At 35.9% G+C, this 21,155-nt stretch overlaps 1 protein-coding gene across 1 annotated transcript; it reads right to left on the reverse strand.

The window, feature by feature from the left end:
* Positions 1-1,824: 1,824 nt before the first annotated feature.
* LOC107530938 (protein LEG1 homolog) lies at positions 1,825-19,501 on the reverse strand. The gene is made up of 7 exons (XM_016204874.2): positions 19,390-19,501; positions 13,215-13,454; positions 10,501-10,587; positions 9,485-9,669; positions 8,444-8,544; positions 5,211-5,449; positions 1,825-1,925 (listed from the first exon to the last, which is right to left on the reverse strand). Exons 1-7 carry the CDS (start codon positions 19,499-19,501, stop codon positions 1,825-1,827), a joined length of 1,065 nt encoding a protein of 354 aa, XP_016060360.2.
* Between the last annotated feature and the right edge of the window lie 1,654 nt (positions 19,502-21,155).

Here is a 21,155-nt window from a genome sequence, read left to right on the forward strand (position 1 = left end):
ACCAAATAGCAGCTCCAGAAACATCTTCATCTCTACGTCATTCTCTCGTTCAAAAGAAGTTTGGGGAAGGGGATCCAAGACGGCCGCGGACTGAGTGGAAGCTGCACTGACACTCTCCCGGGACCAATCTGGATTTACAATTAAAACATAGAAAAACCATCCTGAAAACTAACGGAGAACTAGCTGCAGAGCATCCTCATAACCAAGGACGAAAAGGGGAGGCCGCACAGAGACTGGTGGAAGTGTGGACGCGAGAGGGCCGGCTGGGCCCCCACAGACAGCAGCTGAAGGGCCGGAGGGAGATCTCAGCTGGGGGGGGCGGGGTGTCCCACTGAGGACTCTGGGGCCTACACCCCAGGCTGGGCTCCCCAGCCCAGAGCACAGAACTGAGAAAGGTGCCCACACAACATCTGGCTGTGAAAAGCAGCCGGGTTTCTGTCTTAAAGAGCTAATGCACAGAGTTTCGTGTGCAGCCACTCACCTTGGGCTCCAGCGGAGGGGGAGCGGAGTGACTGGAGCTGCGTGGGGAGAGTCTGGGGTTGTGGGCTCTGGAGAGTGAGATCAGGGGACGCCCATCAGGACTCCTGTGCCGAGTCATTCCCCCAGACTGTGGGGGACATCTTTCTTGGGCGGCCAGTTTTCAGCTTTTGCCTGAGGGGGAAGCAATTGCCCCACCCTGCTGGAAGCCTCTCGCCCTGCCCAGAGGAGTTTCTACAGCCTGAGGCTTGCTAAGAGACTGATAACAACCACCTGTCCCACCCTGTGGAGCTTCTGCAGCCTGAGGCTCGTTAAGAGAATCAGATTAATCAGTCTGCAGGCAGAGGCAGACCTCAGGGTGCTTTGAGTCTATGCCTGACCTGCTTCTGGACCCCGGCCTTGGAAAAGCAGACTTTGGTGCGCATCTTGGTCCTGTTAGAGGACATATTCTGCCCCTATATGAGGCCCACGTGAAGCCCTCTAAGCAAGCTTCGTAAAAGCTGTGGAAGGAAGTCACCATGAGCACAAGCAGAAGGGAGAACCACCTTCTTGTCAGTACACGTTGTCTCTGCTTAAAGGTGAGACATTTTACCTTCTATGATCCTGAAGTGCTTCATAGAAAGGATAGACTAAAAAAAACAATAATTTTTCTAACTTTGAGAGAACTAACAATATTTGAAAACATTTTTTGATCAAGAAATAAAATAATTCATTTTTAAGTGTTTTAGAAATCCAAATTCATCATCTAAATTTATTTTTCAAAATTTCTGCCTTGCCCTGGCCTTTGTGGCTCAGTTGGTTGGCGAGTGGTCTCATACACCGAAAGGTCATGGGTTTGATTCCCAGTCAGGGCACATACCCGGATTGTGGGTTCAGTCCCAGGTTGGGTTGTGTACGAGAGAGCAACCAATTGATGTTCTGTCTTTCTTTCTTTCTCTCTAAAATAAATATATCCTCAGGTGAGAAATAAATAAATAAATAATAAATAAATAATAAATAAAATGACATTTTCTGCCCCTTGACTATTGACCATGAAGATCTATTCCTCCAAATTTCATGAAATTAATTTAATTAGAATAACATCCAAAATTCCAATCAGGTTTTATAATTTTTATTAATTTATGTGCATTTATTCAGCTATTCAGACAAATCTGCATTTAACAGTAAACAGTTTACTACTGATGCTAATGCAGTAATTATTAATAAAGCAAATTAACAGTAATATTAATTCAAATTTTAAAAACAAGACAAAATTATGCAAATATGCAAGGATTAATCTTTAAGAACACTTTTCCTCAAGGAATTATCATTGTAGATTTTTATTTTATTATAGGTTTCCAAAAGTACTTAATCAAAAACGTGAAGGATGAATTCCAAAATCTCTAGAAACAGTTTTCTTGCAACTTTGAACTTCATTAAATTTTCCCATACAATGAAAGACAGTGTTCCTAAAAAAAGAGTAAAGATATAAAATTTTAATTTTTATTCCAAATGTTGAAATTATTTTAAATTTTCTATTTAATTACTATGAAATAAGCATGTTTTCTATATACATTAATAAAACATACAATGTTTTGCTCTTTAAAATTATGTTATATCTTCATATTAAAACTTATGATACATAGTGACTAAAGAGATTAATGGACACAAAAATGATTAAAGAATGAAAACTCATGAAAAAGTGAAGTGCCACTTTTTATATGTCACATGGTTGCAAATTAAAAAGTTTGCTGATAGTCATTTTTGGTGTCTATGCAGAGACATGAACTTTAATAAACAATTTGTATCATTTTGTTTTTGTTTTTATTTTGCAAGAATATAATCATGACACACCTCATAATTGCCATTTAGTACTACCTGATCCATAAATTCATTCCATGTCATTTAATTTGTCACAATTCCAACAAATTAAGTTACTTAAAGTCCACATTGAATGTCATTTTTAAATTGCCTAAAACTGGGGAGAATATTAATCCATTTTGTGAAAAGTTGTGTATTATTTTTAGAGAATGATGTGTATAACTATTTATTGACTTGATAATATCTCAGATATACATGCTTAGTAAAAATGTGTATCAAGAGCAGTGCCATACATATAATCTCATTTATGCAAGCAACAATTTTATCAAATAATTTATTCCTTTATTTATATCAACTAACATATCAATTTTCTTGTAGGAATGAGCTCAAAAGTTTAAAAAAAAAATCAAGCAAGGAATCAAGGTATGAATGTTAAGAGATGATGATGAAGAGTGTAAGTTTTATTTGCATTTAATAATTTGCATTTCTGTAGCATTTTAATTTTTCATACAAAACATATTGAATGCATTTAAAAAAACAAATATAGGGGGACCACTTTATAAAGTATACGATTGTATAACTACTATGCTGTACACCTGAAAGTAATACACAATAATATTGAATGTAAACTGTAATTGAAAAAAAATACATATAGCTATAAAAATAAAATTATATTAAGAAGTGGAAGAAGTATTTAGTAATAAAGTAAATTTTGAGTAGAACAAATATGTCAGAATGGATTAATTCGTCAGAATGGATGGATCAGTCAAGGTGCAAGAACAAAAAATACAGTAGTCTTGAGTCCAGAACTAAAGTTTTTTTTATCTCTTTTGACCCATGTTAGGAAAAATCATGTTTATTTCCCATTGATTTATTTCTCAAGCAGCTATTTCCGTTATCATCAGAGACCCTTGGCACACCTTTAATTCCTCTCCATGGAAATCCCTGATTGGTGGTTGACAATTAGTTGTAGCTTATATATCAAAAGTCTCAAAAGTCAGGAGTCAATTTTCCCCCCACATTACTCCACACTGTCAGTGAGACAGAGCAGCCATACAAGTAAGTGGTCTACTCTGCAGACTAAAATTTCCCCTGCATGGCTTTTCCCAAGTCTGGTTGAAATAAATAAATGTTTTTAAAAATGTCAAATAATGGAGATTTAAAGCCTCAAAATACTAAGGCTAATGTACAAGAAATTCATTCCAGTTTGCAGTGTAAAACAAAATTTAAAAATTTTCTGATTTCAAAAATGTAACTGAATCTTATGTTAAAAAGTTTGTTCAATACATGTTATTGACTATAAACCAGATGCTCAATTGTAAAAAATATATTTATTACTGGTATTCTACTCAATTTTTTCTGTACTTGAATTAATTGAAAAGACCTGCACAGTTTCTGAATTGTGAACAACAGGAGCATGCAATTGCTAGAGAAAGCTAGAAAGCAAGATACCTAGTTTAACTGCACTCCAATTTGTTGGGTTTTTCCCTTCTTTTTTTTATTGTAGCCTATAGAAAAAATTCAAAACTTAAGTCCAAAGCTAATTTTCGTAAAACTGGAGCTTAAAATAAACTAGAAATCTGTTATATACAATGATGAAATACAATCAATTATACCCATCCCTTCAATTCTCACCCTTTATATACTAGGAAGTTAGAGTCTGTTCATATCATCTGAGCCTAGACTGTACTTTCTATACCTGACAATGTGGCAGAGATGACTGGCAAATCCACAAACTCTGTAATTCTTCTATCAGTGAGGCTCGGACAAGATGTAACTTTCCCAAGTCCCTCCTGTCTCCCATCTAGTGGAGCTGTATGACTGTTCTTGCCAAAGGCATGTGATTCAGGGTTATGTGTCACATCTAGTCCTAGGGCTTTACAAGAGGGGCTCCCTTAAGATCTCTGGCTCCGCTGACTTTATAGGAAGTATGCATGGTGAAGCTGGGAAGATTGATGGAGCCGGAGGTGGGGGGACCCAGGTCCCTGGGTTATCATGGAGGGGAGCCTCCTGTCAATTGAGTGAATACAGTGGTGCCTTGGTTTTCGAATGTACTCCGTTCTGGAAGACCGTTCCAGTTCTGAAACCGAGGTGCCACTGTATCCTAAATCACTATGTGAGCCAGAAATAGAATCCTATTGTTTTACCATTATAATTGGAAGGTTTATCTATTAAGGCAAGTGTTACCCTAAGTAATGTATGTACAATTTTTAAAATTTAGTATACAACATACATCTTTTAAAATTTTTTATTCATTTCTGAATTTTGTTTTAAGAAAGAGAAATCACACACACGTATACACACAACACAGGGTACGTGTTCCCTGGGAAGTTGAATAATACAGTGATTCTCAAATATACCATTTATGTAATTTCTTCTTTCCTACTCTTAGTAACCTAAGATTTGAAAATTTTAGAGAAATATACCTCCTCCAAAACTGGAATTTGGGGAGGTCAGATTTTTTTCTTTATTCTATAATCTGAAGAACTGGATAGGAAAGGTATATATAACAATTTATTTCATGCTTCTGTTAGTCATGGCAAATAATTGTTATGTTTATTATGTTTTCCATTTAAAAACAAAACAAAATGAAATAGTAAATCTTATCCAAGACAGAAATAGATATTTCCATGATCTCCTCATCAAACTAACGTGGGCTGATGTTGACCTGCTGTCTTTGTCCAATGACCCTAGAGGAGAGGACATGCTAAGTAAGAGAGGGTCTACAATACATGCCAACGAAACAAAACCTTCCATAAGCCCACAAGGATAACTGTTAGAACTTCGAAACAGATATCTATTGGAAGTCAACATTTCTTCCTATAGACATTCTGTTGTAATGATTTATAACAATGATTCTAATGATATTCCATTACCTATGAAATCAGCATATATAGAATTTCCAAAAAGTAAAGTCTCTCTGTGTCTTTTACCTGTATACACATGCACTTTGTGCAAAAGATTTAGAGCAAGCAGGACACTCTTCTGAAAGGCAGTAAAGTCACTGATGAAGGGGACTCGATCCCCACTAAGAAGCACTCGTGTCGGCAGACCTTTCAGGAAGTTGTGGGTTCTAATCAAAGTTGAAGGAAAGAGTGGTGGAGCTAAGTAATCCACAAACAAAGCCCAATTTCTTTCAAAATGTGCTTCTTGTTTAGAATAATACTTTAACCTACAAAACAAGTGCGGGAAAAGTATGCATTTAGAATTAGTCAACTCAGAATATTGCTAACTGAATTTTCAAAACAATTTTTTCAAAATGACATTATTTTACTTTTCATAATATAGACTGCAAAAAGTCAGTGTTATTTTAGCCTTTAGATTTGAAAATTTGAAGAGGTTTTATTACAATTTTAAATTTGGAAATTACCATCCCAGAAAATACACTTTTGGTTGAATGTTTTGCCCTTTTCATAAAGATTTCTCCACTTGCATAAATGCTGAAATGTACCAAGTCTCATTATTTTAAAATGTAAAGATAAAAATAAAAGAAGATTAGCAAAATTTCTGCTGAATATCGATATTTCTTAAGGAACACATGATTTTCATTTCAGGTAACCACTAAACAATGAAATAGTTTACAGGGAATTCTTCTTGCTTTTTAGGTAGTTTGGTACTTTTTTCTTATAATGTGTACAGTAGTCCCCCCCTGATCTGGAGTTTTACTATCTGCAGTTTTTGTTACCTGCGATCCAAAAATATTAAGTGGAAAACTCCAGAAATTAAAAAAAAATTGTTAAGTTTTAAATTGTGTGTCCTGAGTAGCGTGGTGAAATCTCTCCCTGTTCCACTCCAGCTTTCCAGGGACATGGATCATTCTTTTGTGCAGCATGTCTATGCTGTTTACCTCCCTGCAGGTTAGTCACTTCACAGCCCCTGGGTTATTAGAGCGACTGCTGCGGTATCTCAGTGCTTGAATTCCTGTATAAATCCCACCTGGTCATGGTTTAGAATCCTTTTTATATGTAGCTGAATCCTGTTTACCAATATTGTGTTGAGGATTTCTGTGTATGCACCTTTGAACATCAGTTTGCAGGATACATAGTTTTATAAACAGAAGAGCTATAAGGGTAAAAGCATAGTCTTTGGAGTGAGACAACCCTTGACACAAATCTTCTTTCTTCCTGACACTACCAATCAGTGTAACTTCAGAAGAGTTACTATCTATAAAAATTTATTGTTAAAAGAATTGAGTGAGAGATGATAATAAAATCCGTAGCACTTACACAGCTATTAAAAATATTTATATAGGTATAGGTACAGGTTAACACCTATGTAGACAGCCATATAAAAAAGAAGTTCAGAAAATAAAGTAAATGTGTTAGTAGCAAAAATAAATAAGTTTTGTCATGTTTCTACTAAGAAGAGCAAAGGAGGTGTGTGTTTTATTTTATTTTTTGGTGGTGAGTGAAAAAACAGGCACCTACACATTTAAACTTACTCATCAAACAATTTATATTGATGTCATTTTGTTTCAGGTTATTTATAAATTTGATCTATTGAAAAATTAGTCAAATGTTTCCAAGTTAGTTACATTCAATAGTTTGGAATAAATGCAATGAGCATAAAAAACAAAGCAAGCAAATTATAGAAATTAGATCATAAGCAAAAATCTGCAATATCCTTGAACTTTAACCCTTGAAGTATCCTCACACTTGCAAGATTAAAAATAGGCTGTTTCATCACTAGGAGAAGACAAATGCTCTGCAGACATAGTAACAAGTGTTCATCAAACCATTTTTAGACTTCAATCCATTAACAGAAACTTGCGTTAGGAAACAGGGTTTGGCAGGCCTCTAATCAGTGGCATCCTCTCTCTTCTGAAAGTCAGGCGATTAGGAACTGGTTCCCATTGCACCAACACGCTTCTACTGCAAACTGATAGCTGCCATGCCTGAGAGCTCGCTTACACTGGCCATTCAACCCACTGACAATCCTTAAAGCCCCGAATCTGCATTTCCTAATAACCCCACCACAAGATGAGAAGAGTGTTTTGCTTGGTGAAATGGGCCTGACAGATGTAGTTCTCCCTTCCTAAGGTTGCAATAAATTCAACTTTGTCGATGTATTGCAGATAGTGAGGGCCGATCTCATCATCCTCTGAGTTGCTATTAAAAAAATGCTGTTTTCTAGAGCAATTTCATTTTGCATGTGATTGGGAAAGTCTGCAAATAAAAACCAGTATTTTATAAACTATTTTCTATAAATTATAATGACCTGACCTCAATTCCAATCTTGATGTTGCAGCTCCCTTTCTACTTGCTTGACTAATAATCTCAAGGCTCCTTAGCAGTCATCAGAAATAGGCCAAGGAGCTGAGTCACAGCAGAAAGATGCGATGACGACTGCAATTCCAGTTCATTTCACGGACATGCCGAGAGGGTGGACTCTTCTGTTGACCACTATAAAAATCAGCTTGGCAGCAGTACTGAGAGCTAATATATACAAAACAACATGACTCCTAAATCTGTGATTTATCTTCATTAAATATGTGCTCGATGGGAAAGATAAAATGAGGTGGTTAATAAGGAGTCCTCAGACATGTGTGGCCACGTTTATGTGTGCTTTTTAGACCAGTCACCCACTCTTTCCTTTGTTCTACACCAGGTCTCACTCTGGGTGGCAAATACTACCCCTAATCCAGTGTCATTCACTTCCATACCAAGTTGTGCTGCCTCATTCAACCTCATTTGCTATAAAATGGGGAGACTTTTGACATTATTTTAGCTATCCAGCATCATAACCAAGGTGCCTCTTGGATACTTCTCTCCAAAGGTGTTAACCAAGCCATTCTCTCTGATTGAAATGATGCAGAGATCACATCCTTATTTGCCATTACATTATTTGGTTTAAAGACACCAGTTTGTGAAAAACAGCCTTTTGTTTGTCGTCTTGTACTTCTGGTTCATTTTGATTTACCGCTTTTTATTTTGTTATACTTTATGATACAAACTTACTTTTCTTCATATTTTTCTTTCCTATTTATAAAATACTTTTGGACTTTATCCAGGAAAACATTTGCTTGCCAGTTTTCTCTTTATCATAATACTCCCCCATAGTTGACATATTGGTAAATAGGTTAATTAAAAAAGACTTCAATGAAAAAGATAGTGTAAAATGGAAAGATTATCATATTAAAACAAAATAACTTTAGATCTTTTCTTACCTGCTGTGAAAATTTTTATGAGCAACCTCCAAGGATGAGGCATGTGCAGCCCATAAGTACTTCAGCAGGTCATCAAAACTATTAGAATCCGACTTTAAATGCTGTCCAAGAAGAACAATATTATACTATTTAAGCAATGATAACAATCTCTCTTCCTGAAAATCAATTATCTTTATAAATATAATTTTTCAACTTTTAAAGGAAGGGAGAAGATAGTATTTTTCTAATATTTAAAGTATGAAAGATTCAATGCTTACCAATATGTAAAAGATTAATATTAGTTATATTCATTTCTAGTGATGATGAATCCATTTGAAAGCAATAAATCACATATTTTAGAATTTTATACTGTTTAGAACCAGAGCTTTAGTATTTTATTATATCTTATTTACTTGTTTTTCTCTGGCCCTACAATGAAGTTTCCACAAAATCTTAAGAATTAGAAATGGGGGAAATGGGAGGAGTAAGAGTATTTTGTCTAATCTATGAAATATGAAGATCAAGTTCTGTAAAGGGAAACTTGATTTTTTTGGTAATTTTCTCTTTCACCCAAGACACTTTACTTTGGATATCAATATTGATTCTGATTGTCAAATGGTTATTTCAGTCAACTGATATGTGTTTGTAAAGATAGATGAAATAATCTGATCAAATTTACCACAACCTATTTTATAATTATATTTCAATATAGGTTTTTGCTCAGTTGGCCTGAAATTGTGAGAAATGAAAACACTTTATGCTCTATTAAACTATACTTATCACATATTTGTGTATACTTTATTTGGTGTGAGAAATGTGCATAGGGCAGCCTCAGTATTCTATGGGTAATGAGGGTGCTAATGTGATATGATGTCATTCAGTAATCAAATCATATTAATATTGCTGTCATCATAATAAATATTTTAATATTAGAAACTTAATTCCTTAAGAAAATATTGTTCCATGTGTAAAGAAATCCCTACATTAAATATATTATTCAAAAATTATCTGGCCACTTCAGAGTATTAATTAAATTACTCAAAAAACAACAGCAAAAAAGACCTGGTAAAATTCATTCCACTTTTTCATTGCTTCTGGAAAGGATGAATGACAGCTAGAAACATTATAACAAAAGCTCATCTGATCCTTGTATGGTAGCAGAAATGTGACATTGTCTGAAGGTATCCCAATTATGCCAGAATCAACTGCAGCAAGAAAAGGCATTGCAGAGAGATAAAAATTAACGTCTGTGTAAACAAAAAGTTATGATTAGTATTGTCAGCATACAAAAGAGGTTATTTTTGAAGTAAGAAAATTTATCATAAAGGTGAACCCACACATCTAGAAACGTGGTAAAACTTAAGCAGTAGTTCTGGGCACTTAGGAAACCATCAAAAATTTCCTTTATAGTTGTATGCAACTCGAATATGCTTCTCTTAAAAACCCTACTCTCCTAAGGCAGAATGGATTTATGTTGTAGGTTTATTATTTTAAAACATAAGATGACAATAATGGCATTGGAATTTAAAATACTAATTAAATTCTCAAGCACAATAAGTGAAAAAATAAGTAACTTATCTAGAAGATGCTATACTTTTATAAGTTTTTATTCTAAATTTGAAAATCTGATGTATCTATAAAATATTCTAACATATAACTAAATTTTTTTGTTAACAAAATTTTGTTTTTAATATATAAGAAATTCTTACTTATGTCCTATGTATTTTTTTGGATCATATGATATATAGTTTATTATCCTAATTTAAAAATACATGCAATGTTATATTTAAATATATTTTGAAACATGATTTTTGGATTATTTTTGTCCTATGTATTTAAAGCAAGTTTTGAGGTTACTAGTTTTATCTAATTGGTATTTTCATAATTTGATAAACTTGTACATTTTTAAAATATCTACTTAAGAACCCATTTCAAAACATTCAGATTTGGATTGAACTGATTCGCTTTGTAAAAGCAGTAATTCTGGTTTTGGTGTTTGTTCCTCTAATTGGGATTCAAGGTTTGATTCTTTGTGGAAAGGTCGTCAATTTGATGTTTGACGGTTACATTATACTCACCTGCCCACCAACTGTCTACAGAGATGCACAGGTGATCCCCAGACTTAAGGCCACAGTCTGTTCTTTGGGTGGGATCAGCTAATCTGCCTGAAAGAGAGGGAATCCAGAGTTGGGTTTATTGGACCATTTCAAAGATGTAGATTAAAAACAAACAACAAGAAAACTTAACTAGATACATTATGTTTACAGGAATGCACAAAATATTTTTTCTGAAAAAAAAAAAAAAGCGTCACCCTTCCCATCACTGCCTTTTCTTCATGACATTTTTTCTTTCCATTTCCTATTTATATTTTCCTTTTTTTTTTTACATTCCTACAAGAACTCTCTCAAAGGCCTTATTTTTTTTAACCTCTGTAGTTTGGGTTCTACCCTTTATCTTCAACATATAAGGAGTCAAAACTAAGCTATAATAAACAAGATCTAGCCTCTGTTTGCCTAAAATAAAATTTATTTCCATTGCTTACTCACAGTTTGACCCTGGATAAATAAATTCTACAAGCCTCACTTTTCTAATCTACAACCTAGAGAGACTAACAATAATTACTTCATAGAAGCCTGGGGGTGTTCAATGAAGAGAACATGAAGTGCTCAGCTCGGTAACGTGTGCTCCACAAATACTAGTCCCTACTCTATTTCTACCCCGTTCCTTTTTTTCATCTTTAACTTATCTCCTGCTTCTCAATCTTTCGTTTCTGGTTCTTTCACACTTGTTTTTTTAAAAATCTGTTGTACCTTCTACATACACTCCCTGCATGAGCCTCCAGCTGCCTCTGACTCTACTTCTGTCTCTTCCCCCTTTTAACCATTTCCATTCCTGGCGTATTCTCTCTACGCCTGCTTTCTCTTTTCTCTAGCTGCCCAGACAGTATTTTGCTCCTCCAGCCTCCCTCCTGTCCACTTCTTACAAGTGATCATTCTCTATGGTGATAGATTCAAGGTTATACACATATATCAAACCTATCAAATAATACATTCTTAAAATGTGTATGTAGTTTATTAGACATTAATAAAGCTATTTTAAAAACTCTATTAAACAATTGAGAAGCAAACATTTAGGGTGTTTAAGTATTGTACAAACATCAGGTCCTTATTACTAAACTAAACCAAACCATATTGCTTAAAGGCCCAACTAAAAACGATTCAGTCTGACTTTAAAGACATCTCTTAAACTGGCCCTAATTCATGTCAAATTTCCATCCACTACTCTTTTCACATTCCAATTCTCCTGTGAATGTGGTAGTCTCGCCCCCAACAGAACCTGCCATCATTGCCATCTTCATTTGTGCTCTAGCTATTTTATTCCAGCAATCCCTCCACCATGCTCTTTGGTCCTACCTTCTTTCCATGCTGATCTCAGCCCATGATGGTTATGCTGTTTTCTGAACTACTCTTGTACTTATGGTCCTTATCTTGAAATACTTTTATGGTTTACTTTCAACATTTTAAATAACATATTTATTTTTTATAGTTATGCCATATAATTTAACTCAATCAAATACTAAATAAAATCACCCACTAAAAAAGAGAAGAATCCGACTTATTATGCTTTTGAATGAAAATAAAATTGAGACGATATCCATTCCAACATTTGACCTTGCCATTTGCTCATTACTGATCCCAGGGTAGAAAATTTTATGGACCTTATGTTTGGGCTCCTCTTCAAATGTGTCTCAGGAGTTCAGATCTTTTTCTTCTCCATGCTAAGGACTGCCTAGCAATAGGAGTTATACTGGGTGTCAGAAGATCACCCTGACAAAATTGCTTATAATGCCAGCTCAGGATGACATTACTGATCAGACATTGCAGAATCTTGTCTTCTATCTTTCCCACAAAACCACCTATTTTCTCATTGATTCCTTTCCTCCATCCAGTACTATTTTCTGGACACTGATGATGAGGGTCCTTGTTTCTCAAATGCCATTGTTAGACAGAAGATAGCTTGGTGTTTATGATATTTTTGTTCCAAAATAAATCTTTACTTTCATTCATGAGTGTATACACAATTTTCAGGAAGAGAACATATAAGAGAAAGGTTTTTCTAATCCTTTGTCACTCCAGTCTACATGATGACTTAATCACATTTAGAACTGTAGATAATGCAAATTAACTTTATGCACCCTTGTGTAATTAATGTATATTGCCTTAGCTGTTTTGTTTATCGATGCATCCCCAGGGCTTAAAACTAGACTTGGCACCTAGTAGCACCTCAATAAATAGTTGTTGATATTGAATGAACTAGGTCTAATATGCTGTGTCTCAGTGAATGAGGTAACCACTAGCCATTTGTGACTATTTAAATTAATTGAAATTAAATAAAATTAAGAATTCAGGTCTGTGGAAGCATTAGCCATTTCAAGTGCTCAATAGCCATATACAACAACATGTGAGCACAGTAGGTCTCCTGTTCCCCTACTGGACAGTGCAAATACAAAAATTTTCATTATTGTACACAGTTCTAACGGGCATTGCTGAGTAGAAACACTGTGCACAAGGAGGGCATTCCATAAACGCTTGATAAAGAGAGATTAGGAAAGAATGAGGGGAAACGGAGATGAGGAGGAGTGGGAGAAAGAATAGTTGAAGGACTAGGAAGGGAAAAAAGAAAACAGAATCAATTTTCACAAAAGTGGTGTGACATATACAAGGTAGTCCTTCCTAATTAATTTTGAGTTAAATCAAAGGGTCCTTATAATGAAAAAGAGAGTCATTCTTACCTATATGATATTGCCATCCATGAGCAACAGGTAGTCCCCATAAAATATTTTGTTCATTTTCTGGCGCTAATTTTTCAAAATACTTGGCTGTCTCATTCAGTAGGATTTTATACGCCCCTTGTCTCTCAAGGTAATGCCAGAAATTAATTATGTATTTTCCATTTTCTACCTTGTAGTCACTAAGCTGACCAGGACAGTCTTTCCACAGAGGGGGATAGGCATCTGAGAGAGGGGATGCTCCTGCCAAATGAAGCAAAATACAGCCAATTACCACACAGGGCAGGGAAATGGAAGCCATAGTATTTCATCTGGAGGTTCAAATTGGAAATGGAGGAGGAAGTCATATGATTTTTTTCACGTTTGCCAACCAATCAAAACTCTGTTATCTTTACTGAAAATGGTGAGTGGAGAGGAATAAAGATAAGGAGGTACCTCCCTTGCTAATTATCTCCCAAGTAAATAATGTTGACTATCTATCAGTCTCCAGACTTTTTCGTAAGGCTGGGTTTCTTCCTAAATTTCCTTCTGCCACACTGTCTTCTCTCTGTCTGTCTCTCATATTCACTGTAATAACGAATTGTATGTGCTTCCCGGAGGTATTGTATTTTAAAAGATGGCCATTGATTAAACTAGTCTCTGTTTGGGGACATTTAGCAACATAAAATTATAAAGTCAATAATTTTATATAGAATTTGAAAGACACTTTAGTGATTTTTTTTTTACTTCACTAGATCATTTTTACATTTCAGCCAAGTGCAAACCCAGACTTATATGTCTGACCTGTTAGCCCAAATTCCACATTAGCAGGATCTGAGCCCAAGGCTATATGCAGGTAGTTTATTTGGGGATTACAGAATTTAAAAAAAGGAGGGAGAAAATAAGTAAAGGAGGGTAAGCTAATACAGGAAGAGATAGTTGGCTTGCCTCCACTAAGGGTATGGGTGCTTAATGTTGTCTTGGGACTAATGAAGACCATTATTATAAAAGACGCAGTGGCCTTGAAAGATGAAAGCGGAAAGAATTTTGCCTAACCATCCACTGCTGTAGATGACCCAAAGGATAAGGACTCCCTGTCACTCTGGTTGTGCAAGCCTGAGTACCAAACAGGTTCTCACAGGTGTCCCAGGCAGCAGCAGAGGAGGAGCAGACCAGGGCAGCAGGGTAAAGGCACAGGGAGTGACTGAAATACAGCTGCCAGGCGCACTTGCACGAAGCAGGTCAAAGCCTGTGTGGAACTGGTTCTAGAGCCAGGGAGTCCAGCAACCTGAAACTGCCAACAGGGTACATAAGAGTCAGGAGAAAAGCCTCTCTCTCTGGCCAAGCACTTGGGAATGTTCTCTGACCACAGTGAAATCAAGCTGGAAATCAATAGCAGAAAGGCAATAAGAAAATTACCTACAATGCAAGGTGAGCAAACAAAAAACAATAACATGTTTATATATTAACAAGTAGAAACAGAATTGTTTAAGTGCCATTTACAATCACTCCACACAAAATGAAATATTTAAATCTAAGAAAACATGTAAAGAATCTGCATGATGAAAGAAATCAAAGAAGACCTAAATGCTTATAGAGACACACCACATTTGTGGTTTGGAAAATTTAATACGGTAGAGATGTCAATTCTCCCTAAATTTATATATAGGTTTCATATAATTCTTATCAATATCTCAACAAAGTTTATTTTCCCTAAATAAAAGGCATTTTATTCTAGATTTATATGGAAAGGGAAAGACCCTATAATATCTAAAAACCATTTTGAACTATAGAATAAAGTGGGAGAAATCATTTTTCCTGGCTTAATACATAGCCACAGTAATCAAGACAATGTGGTACTGTTGGGGGAATAAGCACATAGGTAATGAAACAGAATATGGAAACTGGACATAAATCTTCACAAGCATGTGTAATGGATTTTTGACAAAGTTGCAAAAGCAATTTAATAAAGGAGGGATAGATTTTTAAATAAATGATGCTAGATCAATTGGACATTCACAGACAAACAAATAAACTTCAAAGTAATTCACACACCTTATACAAAAATTAACTCAAAGTAGATCAGGAACATAAATTTAAAATATACAACTTCTAGAAAAAACTTAAGATAAAAATCTTTGAAACCTAGGATTAGGCAAAGAATTCTTAGACTTAACTCCAAAGCACTTAAAAGTAAAAATTCATAAAAGGAAATTTGATCAGTTGGACTCAGCAAAATTTTAAAAATTTGCTGTCTGAAAAATTATTTTAAGAGGATGAAAAGATAAGTCATAAAAAGAAAACATAAATGGGACTGGGGAAAAAAAACCTTTTAAATTTCCCTCTGTGAAAGATCCTATTGTGAAGATAAAAATATAAGTTGTAGACTGAGCAAACGTATTTGCAAACCACATATCTAAAATAGGACTTGTGTCTAGACTATATAAAGAATTCTCACAACTCAACAAGTAATCAAGTTAGAAAATGGGCAAAAGGCGTGAACAGCCATTTTACCAAAGAAGAGATATGGATGTCAAGTAAGCACATGAAAAATGTTTAACATATTCTGCCCACTGGAGAAATGCAAATTAAAACCACAATAAGATATCACTGCATGCCTATCAGAATGGCTAAAATAAAAGATAGTGATAACACAAATGCTAGTAAGGATGTAAGAAACTGTATCATTTGTATGTTGCTGGTGGGAATGTTAAATGGTACCACCACTCTAGAAAACAATTTGGCAGTTTCTTTTAAAACTAAAAACGGACTTACAATATGACCCAGCAATTTAACTCTTAGGCATATATCCCAGGGAAATGATAACTTCTGCTCATGCAGAAAATTGTACACAGATATTAACAGCAGCTCCATTTGTAATAGCCAAAGAGTGTAAGAGCCAAAATTCAATGGCTTCAGGGGATGAGTGGATAAACAAACTATATCTATGCCATGGGATATTACTCAGCAATAAATAGGAACAAACTTCTCATACATTGAGCAACGTGAATGAACCTCAGGGATATTATTCTTAATTTTTTAAAAAGACAGTCCCAAAAGGAAACATACTACATGATTCCACTTATATAATATTTGTGAAATAGCATAGGTATAGAGCGAAGAACAGATTAGTCATTGCCAGGGGTCGGGTGGGGGAAGGGATCGGCTAAGTGTGGATATAAAAAGGTAGAATGCAGAAGTTTTGTGGTGATGGTATAATTAATTATCTTGATTGTGGAATCCTCTGCAAATAATGACTTTCCTTTTGAGAAGCAGTTTCTCCCTCATTACTGGCTCTCACATGCCTGACTGTGATCTAACAAGCTACCATGCAACCTGAGTTGCCCATCATGAAAGGTTGTAATCTGACCACCAGGCCCATCACTAAATTGAAGTAGTATATAAAAAAATGAATTTGCCCCCGGCCGGTGTGGTTCAGTGGTTGAGTGTACGCCCATGAACCTGGAGGTCACGGTTCGATTCCTGTTCAGGGCATGTGCCTGGGTTGCAGGCTTGATCCCCAGTAGGGGGTGTGCAAGAGGCAGCCCAATCCAAATACGTTTCCATCTCTCTATCTCTCAGTTCCTTTCTCTAAAATCAATAAAAACATACTAAAAAAAAAAGATTTTGAGTGGGTCCTGTATGCTGCCCGAGAAAGTGGCTCAGATTCCCATGACCCATAAGCCTTCTGCTTGTTCTATCTCGTGCCTTATTTCTGGCTTCACGGCCAGTTCTATATGACCAGCTGGAGAGAAAAAAATAATTGAGTTTGATTTACAGATGCTTCTGTGTGATATATGGGCACTACTTGAAAGTACAGAGCAGAAACAGTCTCATGCTGTGGATTTCACTGGTGTGACCATGTTCCATCATTCTGAAGTAACTGGAAGGATCTTTGGAGAATCAGTTCCCATACTTGTGTGGGTGGGGCAATGTCCTCCAGATTTGATATATGCTGGTAATCAAAGACTAATCCATGGTGTTATCCCTTCTATATCCCTGATTTATGGTTTTCAAAATCAAGGAGTGAAAACAAAAGTGTCAGTCCTCACTATTATCCCTAATGATTCACTAATAAACTTTGGCTTCTTGTGCCTTAGGCTTTGGGCTGTTCTGATCTCATGGTCTTAATTTCAAAGGAAGATATTTTCTCTTAGGGGCACAATAATAGTTTCTTCAAATTGGAAGTTGAGACTATAAGCTGGTCACTTTTAGCTCCTCGGATGAGTGAATGTACAGGAGGAGAGGGAGGAAAAGATGATATGAACCTATTTTGTTTCTCTTTTGTCTTCTTGTTTCAGTTCCTCACTTGCTTTTCTTGACCTGCTTACCCCCAAGTGGACAAGAATGAAGATCTGGGTGGTTTTGTTAATGGATGTAAATTTCTCAAATTCATTATCCTTTTTTAAAAACTGGAATAAAATTCAAATCTGTGTAGAGTTTCTCTCCTGGTTTTTGGCATTGTCTCCTTGGGGGGTTGTTTTGAATCCTGCCTCCAAGACTCTCTCTTCTTTTAAAGGGACTCACTGATTCGACCCAAAAGAAGGCCTTGTGCTGCCAACACCCAGATGCTCTGTCCTGAAGCCTCACAGAGCTCTAGCCAGTTCCATTTTTGTCAAATCCCTACGTAGCTTCTCCATCTGTGATTGCAATTCGCTGAAAACTGGACGTGCCTGAGACTGAACCCCTCACCTGCAACACGTCTTCCTGGAGAACCCTCCTTTTCCTGTTGGGAGAATAGGTATTTTCCCGTTTTACCACTCCTTTAGACATTTTTATCCCCTCTTCCCTCCTTCATAGCCAATTCCAGCATTTGGTCTTTTTTTCTCTTGGAAGAACTTTTGCTTTGCCCCCCTTTACCACCCTTTAATCAGTGCTTGTGCCCCACGCCTGGATTAGTTCTAAAGCTTCCAAACCGGTCATGCTGATCTCATCTTCTTCCTTCGGTCAGTTTGACACTTGCTCCCGGTAATCCTGAACAAAAAGCAGTTTCCATCATCTCTCTTCACAAAACAAAGTAATTCTATCCTTCCTATTGTTCCAAAACACAAACACCTGGCCTTCTTACCCAACATGCAATTAACTTATCCCGAGTACACTATGCATTTCTGCTCTGGCTGGGCCTTTCTTTCCTCTCTCCCTGTTCTTTGGTGTCACTCACACACACATCACACACACACACACACACACACACACACATCAGAAATCACACATCACATACACATATCACACACACACATACACACACCTCACACACATCAGAAATCACACATCACATATACATATCACACACCACACACACACACACAACTCACACCACACACAGACATACACCACACACACATTATACATCACAATACCGACAAACTCTGGCTTTACTTAATCTCATTATATTTCTTCCTACGTGGATTACTATTCTTTTATTTCATCCATTTAAATTCTATTCATTTTTTAAGATTTACTCCAGTTCTCATTTCCTTCCATGGTTGTTCCAGCACACAGTATTTTCTCTCTTCTGCAGATATTATCACACTACCACACTGTGTCATATCCTTTGTCCTCATTGTCCAATAGTTGGTTTATTTCTAGTTGTAATTCTCCCATATGTTGTCATTCTTTGAGGGAAGTAGCCAATTGGGCCATTTACATTTAAATTAATTCAATTTAAATAAAATATAAAACTCAGTTCCCTAATCACACTAGCCCCATTTTATGTGCTCGGTAGTTATATACGGCTGGTGTTACAATACCAGAAAGTGCACGCACATAATATTTATCAAGGAAGAGCGTTCTATTGGCCAGTGCTGGATACAAAATCCTGAGCACAGGGGTTATTTCATAAATGTTTGATACAGAAAAATGAGACTCAAAATGAGAGCTGTGGGAGGAAGAGGTAGGAAAAAAACACCAGAGTTGGTGAAGAGAGAGGCATAACCAATTTTTAGAAATCTGATATCCTTATTGGTTTACATTATATTGAAAATTCATTAAAATGAAAAAGAGAGTAATTTCTTACCTGAATGATTATGGCAGCCATGCTGAAGAGGCAATTCCCATAAAAACTTTGTTCATTTTTCTGTGCGAAATTTTCAAAATATCTGGCTGTTTGGTTCACTAGGATTACAGGCCCCCATTCTCTGAAGATACGCCCAGCGACCAGTACATTTTTCATTCTCTACCCTGTAGTCACTGAACTTACCAGGGCACTCTTTCCTCAGAGGGGGATGCATGTCTAAGTTATCAGTTGTTCCAACTAAAGCAGCAGATATGCAACCAACTATTACAGAGGCCCATGAAAGATGGAGAGTCATGGTGACAAAGTTAGAGGTGAAAATTACGGCAAGGCTTTTATTGGGGAATTGAGGTGGAAGTCATAGTATATTTTTATATCTGGCCAATCAAAATCTGCATTCCTTTTCCCAATGATAATAAGGTGGAGATGGAAATGCCTTACCAATGAAACTAGGGTGACTCCCTTGTAATATAAGGTTGCCAGTCTGGGATTTTATTCATATGACTTGAGGTAAATTTATTATTAAATTATTGTAAGGCTATATAAGTAATTATTTTTAAGAACTTTAAAAATATTTTATAGTGTATTAGCATTTCTGTTTATTCTTAGTGTTCCTTATCTAGAAATATGTGTGTGTATGTGTGAGAGAGAGAGAGAGAGAGAGAGAGTTAGTTTTTCTTATTTCTAAAACCCCTACTTACTTGAAGGAAATCTTTCAGAGTGAATTTGTTTACTTCTCCTCAAAAGATTTTGAAAGGATTGGTGGTTTGGACTTCAGTGAAATACAATGAACTTCATTGGAATGGAATGAAGTGCCTTAGAAGGCTGTTACCAATCATTAGCCAGGTTCAAACAAAAGCAATTATCAGTTGAAGCTTATTGCAGAAGGTGTTCAGACATTGACTAAATATTGCACTAAATGTTCATACATATTTGAAATTTTTCCCTGGACTTTATCTTCTACTCTATTTCTTGGTCTGTCGTTTCATAACTCAGATTACTTTAAATAACGAGGTTTTCTATGGACACAAACATTGGTATGGGGAAAGCCTGGGGTTGGGGTGGATGCAGAGGGGATCAATGGGGGGAAAAGAGGAACATCTGTAATACTCTCAACAATAAAGATAAGAAATAAATAAATAAATAAATAAATAAATAAATAAATAATAAATAGGTTTTGTAATATGTTTTAACACAGCTATAATTTTATTTTAAGAGTTTTTTCTGACTACTCTTGCTTGTGTTTTTTTCCAGATAAGATATAGTATCTGCTAGAAAATGTAGACTTCTAAAAATCCAATTATATTTTTATCTGTCTGATACTACAGTTCAGATAATCTTGGAATGTTAACACTTTGATGATGATGAGTCTTTCTACGCAAGAGTTTGTTACTCTGTTCAATTCAATCACATATTCTCCCTCTTGGTAGTCCCTAAAAAAATGGAGATAATAACAGTTCAAAATTAAACTGAGATATTTTTTCAGTACAATGAAGATATCACAAAAGTCAAAACTAAAAGCACAACACTGAGAACCTGTGTAGGTAATTACTTAGTGTCATAAAGAAATAAAATAGAACTCTTAAAGAAACCATTGAAAAATAATTTAAAATAATTCAATTTTCATGTGGATCATGATATAGATTTCTGTTTACCTAACATAATGTCCAGCTGGAGGAGCCACACCTCAGCAGAAGTGACCAGTGAGAGCAGTCTCTACAGTAGTATCTCTACCCACCCAGATATTGGCCTTTCTGCCTCCATCTGAGAATGTCACCCCTGCATTGCTTGAGGAAATGGTAATGGTCTCTTCTGAGACAGCTGCCATGCAAAACAGTATTGATTCTACTCAGAACTCACCCCCACTACATTTTGGTTTCTGCTTTTGGATCTACTCTAACTAAACTTAAGTCCCAGCAGGCTCCTAATGGTGACGTACAAAGTGACATGTG

Source organism: Miniopterus natalensis, chromosome 5 (assembly GCF_054644295.1).
Source record: "Miniopterus natalensis isolate mMinNat1 chromosome 5, mMinNat1.hap1, whole genome shotgun sequence".
In the NCBI taxonomy this organism is placed as follows: domain Eukaryota; kingdom Metazoa; phylum Chordata; class Mammalia; order Chiroptera; family Miniopteridae; genus Miniopterus; species Miniopterus natalensis.

Excerpts from the sequence above, each read along its gene's own strand:
- LOC107530938 (XM_016204874.2), bottom strand. The coding sequence starts at position 19,501 with ATGACTCTCCATCTTTCATGGGCCTCTGTAATAGTTGGTTGCATATCT. Across the intron at positions 8,545-9,484 it reads AGTGGAATGAATTTTACCAG|CATTTAAAGTCGGATTCTAA; the intron begins GTCTTTTTTGCT and ends CTTCTTGGACAG. Across the intron at positions 1,926-5,210 it reads CAAAGTGCATGTGTATACAG|GAACACTGTCTTTCATTGTA; the intron begins GTAAAAGACACA and ends CTCTTTTTTTAG.